Genomic DNA, 15,506 nt, shown 5'->3' on the forward strand with positions numbered 1-15,506 from the left:
CACTGCTCTCTGGGTGCAGCAGTATTGGGAGTTGAGAGGAGCGCTGCGCAGACGGAAATCAGCTCATTCTAGTCTGAGATGGTCAGAACAGGGACTGCAGAGGAAGAACTTCCTGCACCTCCCTCACCCCACTCCATTCTAGCCTGCTTAGTAGTGAGAGACCCCAGAAGGAGAACCACCTTTCCCCCACTACACTCTAGCTCCAGCTCTGAGATGTTGCTACTTCCTGTTATGAGCTACTTCCTGTCACCCAGAGCCCCCGCCCACCACGTGACATCATCCTACCAGCAGCAACTCCATTCTAGATAGAGCCTGGCAAGAACCCCGTAGCTGTGAAGACTAGACTGTGCGGTGAGAGCGGATTGGAGTTGTAGTCCTAGGAGGTCCTTCCTGAGTACAGTGGAACTATAAATCCCAGCTACTTCTGTAAGTTCCTACAGCAGGCAAGTAGTTGGTAGGGCATACTGTGTCTAGTAGTTCTACCACTAATGTAAAGGGGCGTGATGCAGTCTAATAACGGATTGCGGTGGTGGTGATGATAGCACTACGGCCCCCTTCATACAAGCGAATGCATTTGTTGCGTTTTTGCGAATTGAGCAATGTTTTTTTGCGCACATCGGCGTATTTTACCGGACTTTACACAGAAAATCAAAGCATTCTATAATTTCTTTTCTTTTTTTTATTTAATGTTTTGCTATTTTTGTACATTTAAAACATTTTTTTTTTCTTTAAAGGTTTGCTTTTGTGTCTCCACATTCCAAGAGCCGTATTAATGTTATTTCCCATTACCAGAGCTCTAGAAGGCCTTGTTTTTCGCAGGATAAACTCTATTCTTCATTTATCTAAATTTTTGGAAGATGTAAAATTTTGCTCGCTTTTTATTCCATTTTTTTCTAGTAGCAAGATTAACAAAATCTGTAATTCGGGCATATTTTTTTATTTTTCACAGCATTCTCTGCGCAGTATAAATAATGTATTAAAGTAATTCTACGGGCCGGTTATATAAATAACATGCAATTTTTGATCACATAACTAGTTATTTGTTACACAAATGCTAGCCTTAGATAATCTTAGCATCCAATATGGATAGAGTGCTAAATAAGCCCAGTGATCACTGTAATATACCACAATCATTATGCAACACTCAATGATATTCTGACCATCTTAGGCCAAAGCTTGTGGCTCACCTGAACTCGCCAGGCAATTTTTGATCACATAAGTTTCTTGAACACAAAAAGTTGACTCATTCCAAAAATAATTTACCTTCTCATGATTTCTAAACTAATTATACATCCATGCAAAACTTACACTTATTTTATTATTTGACCTCCGCGAGTGCATAGGACCTTCACAGGCATTGATATTTTCCCATCTAGAAGGTCTGGGAACAAAATGAAAAACATCGAATCTTGTAGAGCAAAAAATTATCTTCCAAATAGAACAAAAATGAAAAAAAAAAGGAGTACATTCCGATTTTCGCCTTTGAAAAAGGGAAAAATTAGCAAAAAAGTGTTTTTTGCCATTTTTGACTCATTGTATCTTAAGAGCTATGCATCCTTTTGGGTCCATAATGTGAATAATGAGAAACATTTCTATGGAGTACACATTGATACATTCAGAGCTGAGTTGGATTGCATTGATTATGAGTTATTACTGCTTAAAATATGAGTTTTATTTTGCGTGATAGAATTTTTCAGCTACTTTGACATGCAATGGTGGCAGAATGATGATAAGAGTGGCAGTCTGAGGAGCTTAGCTGGATTCAGCACCAAAAGTTCTCCTAGTGTGTGAAGTTTCATTGCTCTAGAGTCATTGGAACTGGCTTGGCAATGGATTGAAATTGCCACTTTTTTCAGGTTGCGCGCTGTAATCACATGACAACCCCCTAGATTAAGACCTGTAGCTCGTGAACCAAAGCACTTTGAAGCCTAATATTCTGTCTATCTCAGTTTAGGGTCAGGTTCTATCTTTGTGCAAAGTTTCATTGAAGTGTGAGATGGTCGACCGGGAGCGTTGGTTGAACTGACACGGAATGACCCTGCTATTTCTTCGAGCTATTCAGCTCTTTTTTCGAATGGATGCTCAAATTTGAGACGGACATCCTATCGGTTATACACTATTTGGATGATTTTTTGTTCATCGGTTCACAAGCGTCTGGCAACTGAAGTTTGTTATTGAGCACGTTCCGGAAGCTCATGCATCGCGCGGGGGTACCGCTATCAGAGGAAAAACTCTGGGCCCGATCACCTGCTTGACGTTCCTTGGCATAGAAATAGATTCAGCGGCAATGGTTTTCAGGCTTCCGGAGGAAACAGTTGACAAGTTGCGCCGGTCAGTAAATGATGTGGCGGGTTGCAAGAAGGCTACGTTGCATCAGGTGCAAGTGTTATCGGGTTTATTGAACTTCGCTTGTAAAGTTATCCCCATGGGACGAGGCTTTGCCAGAAGGCTATCCCTTGCAACGGCAGGGGTGTGAGAACCCCACCACTTTGTGTGCGTGACGAGAGGCATAAAAGCAGATTTACATATATGGAAAATTTTCTTACAGTCTTTCAACGGGGCAGGTAATGTGCCCGAAGGAGGATTTGTCAGGCTCTGACCTAAGCGTATTCGCGGATGCGGCGGGCTCCGGCGGTTTCGGGGTCATTTTCAAAAATCACTGGTGCAGAGAGCAATGGTCAAAGGAGTGGCATAAAAATCGGTGGACAATCAAGAGATATGGGGCGTTTGGCTGGACACCAACTCTACTCTACCCACAGACTAAAGTTCTAGGCTCAAGACCTTCTCTATTTTGCTCCCTTCCCCCATCCAATCCTCTCCCCCTTCTCCTACCTATATCCTAGCTCCCCCCCCTCTTAATAAATAACAAACACGGAACCTCACACCAGAATGATCTAAATAACCGGCATAGACAGTTTATGTTTAACCGTTAAAAGTTTTTTATTGTTATGTACACGGATAATTGATATGAAAAAATGCTAGCACTATAACAAAGTAAATTACAGCACAGCATGCTATAGATGTAACACCGAATTCATATCTGACGCAATTGATATTATGTACTGTGCAAATTTTTTATTTTTTTTTTTCAATAAAGAAAACAAAGTAAAAAAAATCGGTGGACAAAGAACATTATGTTATTAGAGTTTCTTCCAGTAGTGTTTGCCTTGGAGCTATGGAGTTCCGAAATGCAAGATTGTAAGTTATGTTTCTGGTCAGATAACGTGGCGGTGGTACTAACGAGTAATAAACAGTCTTCGGGTTCACCACCTGTATTGGCTCTGTTGAGACACGTAGTACTTAGATGTCTGCAAAAGAATATTCACGTGAGAGCTCTAGACACGTTCCAGGACATAGCAATGGCGCGGCTGATGCACTCTCTCGTTTACAGATGGAGTTGTTCAGGGAGCGGCACCCAAGAGCGGATATCGAAGGGGTACGCTGCCCTCCTTTCTTATGGAGTCTGACAGAAGAGAGTTGCTGAAGCTGGTGCAAGCATTAGTGGCGGTCACTACTTGGAAAGGCTACAATGCGATCTGGTCGACGTGGTTAACGTTTTCGGGAAATCGGGTGATAGGGGGCGACAGAGCACGGTCAGCCACGCTGGATATGCTAGCATTCCTCAGTTGGGGTAGCAAAAAAGAACCTGTCAGGGGTAGCGTTCTTAATGAAGCTACACAGCATGATGGACATTACGAAAGAATTTGTCTTTCGGCAGATCATCCGCGGATGGAGGAAGGACAGAGCGAGAGTAGACAAAAGGCGTCCCATTACTTTTGCGCTATTGACCAAGTTATTAGAAGAGTTAGCGTTTATATGTACAGATAGCGCGTAAACATTATTGTTCCGAACCGCTTTTTCGCTAGCGTTTTTCGCAGCATTGCACATCGGCGAATTAGTTTCAGCCAGCAAGAATAAGCCTGGAGGCTTACTATCCAACGACGCGGTTTTCACAGGCGACGGTTTGCGAGTGCGCGTCAGACAATCCAAAACCGATATTTACGGAGGAGGCGAATGGCTCGCAATCATCAGACTGGGATCAAGATGGTGCCCAGTGGATATGGTACGTTAATATGTTGAGACCCGGGCCCCCAAGGGCCAGTTTTTGGCGCACGTGTCGGGACTCCCATTAACACGTTTTCAATTCGCAACGGTTTTGCGGTCGGTGTTGCGTAAAGTGGGTTTGGACCCAGTCGAATTCGGCACTCATTCTTTCAGAATAGGTGCAACGACCATGGCAGAAACACATGGTATGAACGAAAATGAGTTAAAACGTTTAGGTAGATAGAAGTCGCAGGCATACAAATCTTATGTTAGACTGGATTTAATTGCAGTTTAGGCCACAAGGCCTGAGTTATCGTTTTTTTCAATTCGGTTATATGACAGACGGTTACAGGTAGAGTTCTCTTGTTAATGTTTCATTACAGCCTCAGAGCCTTGGACGGTATGGATTATCGGTCACTCGTTCGTTTATTGGGCAGAAAAAAGGCAGCTGTACGGCCGTTGGGAAGAAATCTGGGTTTGGCCGGAACAGAAGTGAATTAGCTCGGAATACGAGGGCTACAATGGCCCAGGATGCTACAAATAGTACTACAAGTCAGCAGGTGGACCCCCCCGAAGGGTTATTCTGGTCGTACATGCCGGGGGGAACAACCTAGGCAACATAAAAATGGGCGATTTGCTCGTATTAATAAAGCAGGATATGCTAAGATTCCGTGACTGTTTTCAGGACGCCATATTGGTATGGTCGGACATTGTTGCGAGACATTGTTGGAGAGGGGCATGAGACCCAGAGTGCGAAAGTTGGTCAACCTCAAGATGTCCAAGTTGGTGAAGGCAATGGGGGGCATCGCCGTTCGTCATTGGGAGTTAGAAGATAGGGAAAGAGGGGCATTGAGGGAAGATGGTGTCCATCTCAATGACGTTGGAATGGACACGTTTCTTTCAGGTCTGCAGGACGGCCTAGAGTCAGTGTTAGTTAATGTTGGTGGGGTGGGGCGTAAGGTACCATAGACAGTATGGCACCTACCGCGTGGCCGGGAGCTTCCCATGCTGGCTACGGAAAAGGAAGGTTTGCAAGCCTAAGGATATTTGGGCTTACGAACGTCCTTGGGACTGTCACAGTTAAGGATCAGCGGATTAAGGCATGGGAAAAAGGTTGTGTTGGTTAAATAAAGTTATTTAAATATCATATGTTAAAGTTCAATAAAGCTGTGGCCTACCCCACGTTTACAGCAAGAAGTTGTGGTGGGTTGTTATTTATGGAATAAGTGAGCACTCGGTTCAGCTATGTCCCTCCAGTCTCTGTTGCAGGCTTTCCACATGCTGAATCTGGTCAGCTTGCGTGAGCCTAACGTAACTCTGGAGTGAAGAGGTATTTCACTATGTTTTGGTAGTACCATAGAGATGATTGAGGTGGCTTGACTGTCGCTCAGTTTATACAGTGACACTCAGAACCTTGTATTCTCATGATTGATGGTTATTGCCCGGGAGCCCCAGCGATCAAATGTTTAGCACCTATCTACACCTAATGACTTCCTAACATGAAACTGGTGTCAATTCCTAGGTGCTGATTGGCCAACTCAACCACCCAAGAAGTTGAAGACCGAAGAGATGACCCTTCCTGCAGCACAGTAAGATGCATACATAGGGGCCATGTTTAGTTGCACACTGACTAACTTAGAATCGCCTTCTCCCCAGGTATAACACTTCTCATGCTGTTTCTTTTTGTAATCAGGTCCGCAGTTGTGAACAATTATGGATGGCGAGGTGATACCAGCAAGATGTTCTCATGTAGCTTATGTCAATATCATACCCCGGACGAGGAACAGATCAGGAAACATTTCAACGGCTCTGAACACAAACTTATCATTAAAGATCTGTCTTACTTCTTTCCCCGACACAAACTGGACTTCCTGCAAGTGAGAGAGAAGCCTATGAATATGTCCTGTGGAGCTTCCCAATCCTGGCAAGGAAGTGGTTAACTGCAGTTTCTGTATTTCTAGGAATACTTTTTGTATGTGAAGGAGGAAATGTCCATGCAACAGAAGAACAGCGACATGCCGCCCATAAGAGACAAATTTAGAGGTATGACCGGATACTCTTAGCTGACACCTTGACTGGGATGCTTTCCTTGATTTCCATTGACGCTCTGATACACAGTAGCAGGATCGCTACTAGAGATGAGCGAACGTACTCGGTAAAGCACTACTCGTCCGAGTAATGTGCTTTATCCGAGTATCGCTCTACTCGTCCTGAAAGATTCAGGGCGCGCCGCTGCTGACAGGTGAGTTGCGGCGGGGAGCAGGGGAGAGCGGGCGGGAGAGAAGGAGAGAAAGATCTCCCCTCCGTTCCTTCCCGCTCTCCCCTGCAGCTCCCCGCTCCGCGGCGCGCCCCGAATCTTTCAGGACGAGCAGAGCGATACTCGGATAAAGCACATTACTCGGACGAGTAGTGCTTTACCGAGTACGTTCGCTCATCTCTAATCGCTACTCTTGAACTTTGGTTATTTATGTCCTATTAAGACTCAGGCAGTTGGTGCAGTAGACAGAGCCATGGACATAAGTGCCTATATGCAAGCTATGGCTGCAGAGTATCCCTCAGTGGCAGTTGCGCTCTTTTTCCTCCTCACACCCAACCATCTCCACCACACTGAGCTTTGATATCTGGCTATCAGCTTAGCCTGCAAAAAAACCCCAGATCTGATTGGCGCATGGCACTCCTCCAACCCCCTTTACAAGTGCACAGCAACCTCTTATTTAGCACAGGCAGCTTGGCTGCTTTGAGCAGCTACTTAACTTTTTTCTTGAACACCGCTGATCGTCTATTGATGACTTAGCTTGAGAATAGGTAATCAATAGAAAAATTGCTCTGTCTCAGACAACCTCTTTAACTTCCTGAAGCACAATGTTATGTGTATTTGTTTGTCATCCGTATCATTGGGGGAAGCAGCAAAGACTGTGGGGGTATGGCTGGTGCCACCAGGAGGCGGACACTAAGGAAAAACGTGTTTATTCCTCCTATCAACTATACGCCTCCTGCCACCACTAGGCTAACACAGTTTTAGCTTAGTGTCCATAGGAAGCAGACCTCTTGTTCTTTGCTGTTTGGACCGGGAATATAAGCTGATACAGTAGTTATAGTAGCCCACACCTTGCTCAGATTGTGTTCAGCTACCATAGCCGACCCCAGAGGAGAGGCTCTAAAACTGGGGCTGGCCATTACCACCCATTTTGCTTACTTCTGCTGTAATATTAAATTTCCGTGTGGTCAGCCAGAGCCCTTCTGCACAAACCGCCTGTTACTGAGACCCGGCAGTGACCGATCCTTAAAAGGCTTCCACTGCTCAGGTGCCGAACCGGAATAGCAGCAGTCCCTGACTTTGGCAGTGTCGGACCTCATGAAGGCTTCCAGGTCCATTGTGCAAATGTTAGGTAGGTTGGCCATTCAAGACCTACCTTACATGACTGAGGTTAAGGATGCGTCCTTGGCAGAACTGGCAAGGGTCAGATCCCCCATGACTTAAACTCCCTTGCATTCATTGAACTCTTATGCTTCACTGATGCCCCTGGAGTCGTGTTCTGAGGACCCCTCTAAGGACATTTCCCGTTACGAAGTTGAAGTTTCTAAATCTGACTTATCCTTCGACGAAGTAGAAAAAAGTGGAGAGCGCCACAGGTAGATCCAATCCACACAAGATACGCTGTGTGGATGCGGTCACAAAGTGTCTTTTCCTCAGTGCTCCAATCCTTCAAAATAAAGGAGAGCTGCAGATACAGGCTGGGGGTTCTAAAAGGAGAACTCCCCCAGATATAATGAAGAAAGAGAGAAAAAACAAACTGTCAGAAAAAGGAGATCCGCGCTCACAGAAAAAAAACACTGAGGACAAATTCACGTGTAGACAGTGGTGAGATGAAACACTTACTTGGAAGGAGGGGGGTATGATGCACAAATGCCCCCTCCTCAGAGTGTCCACCACAAGGCATAAAGCTAAGCTTCAAGTCACCAGATGATTCTCCAGTCGTTGAAATCAAACAGAACTTCGACGAGTCTCTTTGCGGCTTTGAAGAAACTGCTTCCAATCAAAGATTAGGGGGCCTCTCCGTCTAGAGTCTTTTTTTTTTGAAGCAGCGAACGTAGTTACATGCATCCTTTCCCATATCATGTGGAATTTGCTGACGTACTCGCTAAAGAGTGGAACATACCAGACAAACATTTTTCTAAGCTTAAATACTTTGACTTCATGTATCCCTTCCCAGAAAATTTGCTTAAGAAATGATTATCTGCCCATTTGGTGGACCCGCCAGTCTCTCGTCAGGTGAAATGTACCACACTGCCAGTGGCCATCGCTACTTCTTTCCAGGACCAGCACAATAGAAGGCTGGAATCCTTCATTAAGTCCTCGTTTGAAGCTGCAGTGTCAGGCCTCGTACAGTTAACGCTTTCTCCTGGGTTAGCAGAACTTCGTCGAAATGGGCAAGATAACTACACTGCGGCATCCTTCCGAGGGCTCTTTCCAAAGACTTGGCGGAGTTAGCTCAGCAACTGTCCCAAGCCGGGAAGTACATCTGCAAAGCCTCATCTCTATGGCCAACCTCTTTCAGTGATTTGCAATCCTTTTGGACCATTTCCAGCTTGGCCCTACTGTTTGGGTTGGCCAAATCTCCCTTGCTCTTTACAAAGGTCCTTGCCTCCTTGGTAGCGCTCCTTCATTCCCAGGGAATAGTGAGCTTACCCCTATCTGGACGACATCCTGATCAACTATGAGGACCAACATCTAGAGTCTCTGCATTGCCTTAGACACCATAATTCGCTTTGGCTTGATTATTAATTGCCCCAGGTCCATTCTTTTCCCCTCTCGTCAGCTGACCTTTCTGGGCCTATTCTTCCACAGCATTTAGGCCAGAGTACGGTTACCAGCAGATATACTTTATACACTTCCACAGTACATCTGCTCTCTTCAGATAACCAAACTAATGTCAATTGGGTCTGCTGGTCTTCTCCAAGGCCATTCCATACAGCCAATTCCACAGCTGGTCCCTTTAACAGACCATTCTCTCTCGGTTGGACAGATCGTAGGATTCGCTAGATCAACACATCCTTCTACTTCTGCTGTTTTCTAACCTCCCCCAACTTAATATAAGGTCAGTCATTCCTCCCATTCCAGTGCAAGCTGGTGACCATGGATGCCAGCGTTCGGGGCTGGGGAGGCATCTTCGTCACCTTGATACCTCAGGATCAGTGGTCAGGCTTGATGTCCTCTCACCTGATCAACATTCTGAAAATCAAGGACAACCACTTTTCCCTCAATTACATGACTCAGATCCTGGGTTTGCTTACATAAATAATCAAGGCGGTACCTGAAGCACCGCAGCCATATTGGAGACTTCCAAGATCCTTGAGTGGATGAAATCGCATGTGCCAACACTCTCAGCAGTCCACATCTCAAGAGTGGATAATTGAATCGTAGACCTCCTCAGCAGGAAGTGGTTAGTGCTGGGGAAGTGGCCTCTACATCATGATGTGTTCAAGGACATCTGCGCCAGGTAGGATACTCCAGATGTGGGCCTAATGGCATCCAGTTTCAACCACCAGCTTCCAGCATTCGTATCTCAATCTTAAGATTCCCAAGTCTTGGGTGCGGATGTGCTGGAGATACTCTGGCACCACTTCTGGTTCCCTTACGTCTTCCTGCTGACTGCATTGGTTCCCTGGCTGCTCAAGTAGGTCATGCTGGAAGGCCTTCCATTAATCCTCTTCATGTCGGACTGGCTGCATCGAGCATGGTACGTCGACTTTGTCACCATCTTCGCCTCTGCAGCTCAGATGTCATCTTCTTTTAAAGGGCCCAGTCTGCCACCCGAATTTAGCGCCTCTGCATTTGACTTCATGGATTTTGAGACCACTGTCATAGTGGCTCATGGGTTTGCAGACCTCCTAATTTGTACTATGATCAAGGCCAAAAACCCTCCTTGTGCAATAGTCCCATATCCATTACAGAGTTTTGGCTGGTGTGAGTGTGATCATCTGCAGGCTATGCATTTTTGCTTAGCCTACATCCTCTCCTTCCTTCAAGAGGGTTTAGATTTGGGGTAAGCCTCAGCTGCTTAAAGTGCCAGGTTTCTGCTCTCTCAATCCTCTCTCAATATCCACTGGCATCAAGGGGTGGCTCCTTCTGTTCCCCATTACCATCATTCGCTCACCCCATGGAACTTGAATTTAGTTCTAGATGCATTATAATCGGCGCCCTTTGAGCCGGTGGGTGACATCTCCTTGCACCTTCTATCCAGCCTTCTTGCTACTTTAGGCCCATATCTGAGCTGGCTGTCTCTCTTGCAGCTTTCCTTTTCTGATTTTTCTCCCGGAGGAGGCAGTGCTTCTTCCAGTTCCTTCCTACTCATGGTGGTATCGTCTTTCCACTTCAATGAGTAAATTGTTCTGCCTTCTGTTTATCCGACACAGGATGAACCTGAAAAAGGTTATATCATGGCTATAGAGCTTCTCCTACTGCTTGTGTACAAACTGTTTTAACTTGGTGGCTGTAGGAGGAGCCAACACTCTTTTGTCTTAGTGTCCTCCACCTAGTCGCAGCAGCTATACCCATGGTCTTTGCTGTGTTCGCCAATGAACGAAACGAGAAAAATATTTTACGATGATTAACAACATTCTTGTTCTTGCGGTCTTTTTCAGGAATAGGTCAGGAACATTACGTGCATCGTATCCAGGCTGCACACTGTCGGGCATGTGAGGTTCTCATCCCAGATATCCCGGAACTGTTGGCGGCGCATATAACATCACCTGCCCATGAGGAGAATTGCAAGGTAAAGACCAGCTAGAATATAGAGGTATATTCACACGTGTTAGGGTTGTCACAGACGTTTCTGCGGCTGAACATTGGTTCCGTGTGTCTGAATGGTGCTGTTTCTGTAACTTGTGCCCACAGTTCAGCAAGCTCTGCTCAGATGAATAGTGCTGGTCTAGAAATTTCTGCAATAATTTTGCCTCGTGTGAAAAATTTGGCACCTCTTTGGCTGTCGTTAAAGCGGAAACTGAAATCTACACTTGCTACAAGTTAGCATAGATTTGTGCAGATTTCTGACACAAGTTATAGTAAGGCCAATTCCACACAAGCGTATTTATGGATCCTTGATACGGTTGAGTGTTCCAGCCTGACCGCAGGTTTATTTACAAGAACTTGGAGCATCATAGAGATCTAGGAGTCTCTGACTTTGGGTCTGTACACACAGGGTCACTGCAGAAAACTCATCATTATTACTGGCGCATAAATACACCCGTAATCTGTTCTTGTGAAACTGGCCTAAATCTGTTTAGCTGTGAGACCCCGCCCCTTTTCCCAATAAGTGGCAAAAGACTTTCGCAAATCCTTCTCTTATATTTGTGCTTACTCACATCTAATCTCCGGTGTTAGTAGGCATGTATGCATGTGACTGCTTCAGGGTTAGAGATTAGGCAAGGGGTCCTGTGAGTGCTGAATAACACTGCTGCAGTCACTAGATTATTTGGACCAGTGACATTGAATTTGGGGGGACTGTTGGAAAGATAAATGACTTTTTTCTTTATTTTACATCTTTTATCTGCCCCGTTTAATTTATTTAAATCTCTCTGAAAACCCCTTTTAAGGCCTCATGTCCACGGGGAAAATCAGGCCCGCTCTGGATTCTCCATGGAGAATCCATAGCGGGTCCCTCCTGCCCCGCGGACATGAGGCATAAAAATAAGAATTAACTCACCTCTCGCCCGCTCCGGATCTTGCCTTCACCGCGGCTTCATCTTCTCTCCATCGCGGCCGGATCTTCTTTCTTCGGCCCGGCGGATGCGCAGGGCACGTCAGTTGCGTGTCCCGTGCATGCGCCGGCCCGAAGAAAAAAGATGCGGCCGCGACGGAGAGAAGATGAAGCCGCAGCGAAGGGAAGATCTGGAGCAGGTGAGTAAATTCCGATTTTGGTCTCGCGCGGATCCGGACGGCTTCCATAGGCTTCAATAGAAGCCTGCGGGAGCCGTCCTTGCGGGAGACCCGCACGAAAATGGAGCATGGTCCAGATTTTTTCATGCTCAATTTTTTTTTTTTAGCACTTTTATTGACCATCCGCGGGTATTTATCTACCTGCAGGTGGTCAATGCATCCCTATAGGATGCGGATCCGCGGGCAGCAGAAGAGTTAAAATCCGCTGCGGATTTTAATTCTTCTTTTGCCCGTGGACATGAGTCCTAAATGTAAAATGCAGTTCAGAAGGACTAAGCACCATTTTCAGTGGCGTCTGGACTGTCTTTAGACCCTTTTATTTTGTTATGTTGTGGCCTTGTGCGAATTAAAAAAGAGAAATCTAATTTCCCCCCATCATTTTGCACTTAATACCCCATAATGGCATAAAACAGGATCTTTAGAAATCTATGAAAATTGAAAAAAAAGTGAAATTAACATTTTGTATTGACATAAGTATTCAGGCCTTTTGGTATACCCCTTAAAAAAATTTTTTTAAATGTTTCTACACCTGGATTAGTTTCCACTTGTGAATAAATATAGTTTATTGGGCATAATTTTAAAACACACACATGATGTCTGTATAAGGTCTTACAGCCCACAATGCATATCAGAGTGAAAACAAGGGATGAGGAGGAAAGAAGGTCCTGCAGAGCTCAGAGAGCACTGAAAGTTTTCAAGAGCCCAGCAGCCTCTATAATTCATGATGGAAGAAGTTTGGAACAACCAGGACTGTTCCTAGAGCTGCCGACCCACCAAACTACGTAATCAGGGTTGAAGGACTTTCATAAGAGAGGTGACCAAGAACCCAATGGTCACTATGAGGTCCAAAGATCCTGTGTGCAGAAGGAAGAAACCACCATCACTGCAGCCTCCACTAATCTGGGCTTTTTCGCAGAGTGGTCATAAAGAAGCCTCTCCTCCGTAAGAGATGCATGAAAGCCACTTGGAGTTTGCCAAAAAAGACTTTAGAAGACTCTCAGACTGTAAAAAACAAGATTCTCTGGTCCGATAAAACAAAGATTGAACTTTTTGGCCTCATTTGTAAGCGATACGTATGGAGAAAACCACGCATTGGTCTCCACCTGCTCATTACTATAACTAATGAAGCCTGGTGGTGGCAGCATCATGCTGTGGGGTGTTATTAGCGTCTGGGACAGGGAAACTGGTCAGGGTTCACGGAAAGCTGAATAGAGCAAACTATAGAAATGATCTGAATTAAAACCTGATAGATCGCACAAGGGACCTCAGACTGGGCGGAAGATTCACCTTCCAGTAAGGCGGTGACCATAATCACACAGCCAAGACAACACAAGAGGGGTTTAGGGACAACTCTTAGAATGTCCTTGAGTGGCCCAGCCAGAGCCCTGACTTGTACCCAATCAAGCGTCTCTGCAGAGACCTGAAAATGGCTGTCCGCAGACGGCCCCCATCCAACCTGACAGAGCTTAAGAGGATCTGCAGAGAAGAATGACAGAAAATCCCCCATATCCAGGTGGGCTAACCCTGTGGCATCATATCTTACAGGCCGTGCAGGAACTTTTTAAACAGTGATTCTTCTGGTATGGAGTTATAAAGAGCCATGGGAAAATAAGTTTATTACACAGATGTAGGTGATAATTCTTGCGCTGTGCTCGGTTTAGTGTGGTAAAAACAAATACATACAGATTCACTTTTAACTTTAACCCTTCTGTGACATCCAATACACATGTATATTGGCTACTGGAGCCTCGTGTGTGGTGCAGAGGCTCCAATAGCTCCCTATTAACTTTAACCCCTCTGTGACATCCAATAGACATGCTTATTGCAGAAATGCAGCCCTAAGCTCTTGCTCATGACCTGAAGGTTGTGGGTTCAATCCCCACATGGTTCAGATAGCCGGCTCAAGGTTGACTCAGCCTTCCATTCTTCCGAGGTCGTTAAAATGAGTACCAAGCTGGGAAAGGCATTGGCAAATCACCCTGCAAAAACAGTCTGCTAAGAAATGCATGCTCCTCTGGGTAATTTATGCAAATAAGGAAGATGGAATAATAACTCTGCAGCGCCACCTATTAGCATCAGCTAATTTGTAACTGCAAGAAAAAAATAGCTGCCCCACTTGTGATTTGTACGAAAGATAAGTGATGATTAGTTTTTTGTGGTGTGAGGGTGTGTCTAGCGCCAATATTTATCAGACTTTAGTATGGAGAAAGTGTTTTGATGCAAAGAAATATGAATGGATAGAGAAGTTTAAGGAATGTCGCACAAGTGTCATCCATGGCGAAGCAGTTGGAACATTTTCGGAAAAAGGATCAATCAAAAGTGCTCATTAGACATGCTGACTGAAGAGCTAAAGCCTCAAGTTTAAACAAAATGCAGAGCACTGCTGCTATCCAAGGGTGTTGTGGTGTTGCTTGAGAATGCACGTCTGTCCGCACACCGCTGCCCATACCGTTTATTCTCTACGAAAAGTTTGTATTGCGGTGTTAACGCATTCCCTCTAGTCCTGATCTTTCCCCATCGGACAGTTTGGTACCCTAAAAGGACAAAGTTTCACGTCTGCAGAGGTGAAGACAGCGGTGCATTCGTGGCTCTCAGCTCAGCCTAAAACATTTTTAATGAAGGAATACGAAAAATTGTGTAGATGATGTAGAAAAATAATGTATTTGTCTTTTCTGAAAGTTGATTAACCCCTTAGTGACCAAGCCTGTTTGCGCCTTAATGACCAGGCCAAATTTAACAAATCTGACATGTGTCACTTTAACATGGAAACACCAGAAAGGTTTTGCATATCCAAGCGATTCTGACATTGTTTTTTCACCACATGTTGTACTTCATTTAGGCGGAAAAAATAGACCGATAGAATTTGTGTTTATTTATTAAAAGCGCCAAAATTGGGAAAATTTTGAAAAAATCTTCATTTTTTCACATTTCCAACTGCAATATCTTAAATATGTGCAAACATAATATAGAAATTTTTGCTAAAATTTATATTTCCACCTGTTTACTTTATTTTGGGCGCACATTGGAAAAACTTTCGTTTTTTTTAACCATTTAGGAGACGTACAAATTTAACATTACTTTTTAGCATTTTGAGGAACACTTTGTTTTCCTACACCAAGCCAAGATTGGAAAGGCTCACGAGTGTCAGAATAATAGATACCCCCACAAATGACCCCATTTTAAAAACTACACCCCTTAGTGTATTCACTGAGGGGTGTCATGAGTATTTTGACCCCACAGTTTTTTTTCAGGAATTAATTCAATTTAGAGGAGAAAAAGTAAAATTTCATATTTTTGCAAATCTGTCATTTTAAAGACATATTTTTTTCCTATAGTTTACATGAAAATGAGGATTTACACCCCAAAATGGATACCCCTGTTTCTCCCGTGTTCAGAAATATACCCATTGTGGCCCTAATGTTATATCTGAGTCCACAACCGGGCCCAAAATGACAGGAGTAGTCAGTGTCTTTTAGGCCCCATAGCACACATGTAGAGTTCTTGAGCGCCTAAAACCATAGAA

At 44.7% G+C, this 15,506-nt stretch overlaps 1 protein-coding gene across 4 annotated transcripts in view; it reads left to right on the top strand.

Moving 5' to 3' along the window:
• The first annotated feature begins 280 nt into the window (after positions 1-280).
• LOC136612719 (A-kinase anchor protein 8-like) overlaps positions 281-15,506 on the top strand; it is a 51,580-nt gene continuing 36,354 nt past the window's right edge. For all 4 annotated transcript variants that reach the window (XM_066593279.1, XM_066593275.1, XM_066593276.1 and 1 more), the window contains exons 1-5: positions 281-426; positions 5,567-5,633; positions 5,738-5,921; positions 6,006-6,087; positions 10,690-10,820. In XM_066593279.1, the coding sequence (XP_066449376.1) occupies positions 5,614-5,633; positions 5,738-5,921; positions 6,006-6,087; positions 10,690-10,820 (417 nt within the window). In that variant the 5' untranslated portion in view covers positions 281-426; positions 5,567-5,613. The remainder of the gene's footprint in view (positions 427-5,566; positions 5,634-5,737; positions 5,922-6,005; positions 6,088-10,689; positions 10,821-15,506) is intronic.

This window comes from Eleutherodactylus coqui, chromosome 2, assembly GCF_035609145.1.
Source record: "Eleutherodactylus coqui strain aEleCoq1 chromosome 2, aEleCoq1.hap1, whole genome shotgun sequence".
NCBI classification, from domain to species: domain Eukaryota; kingdom Metazoa; phylum Chordata; class Amphibia; order Anura; family Eleutherodactylidae; genus Eleutherodactylus; species Eleutherodactylus coqui.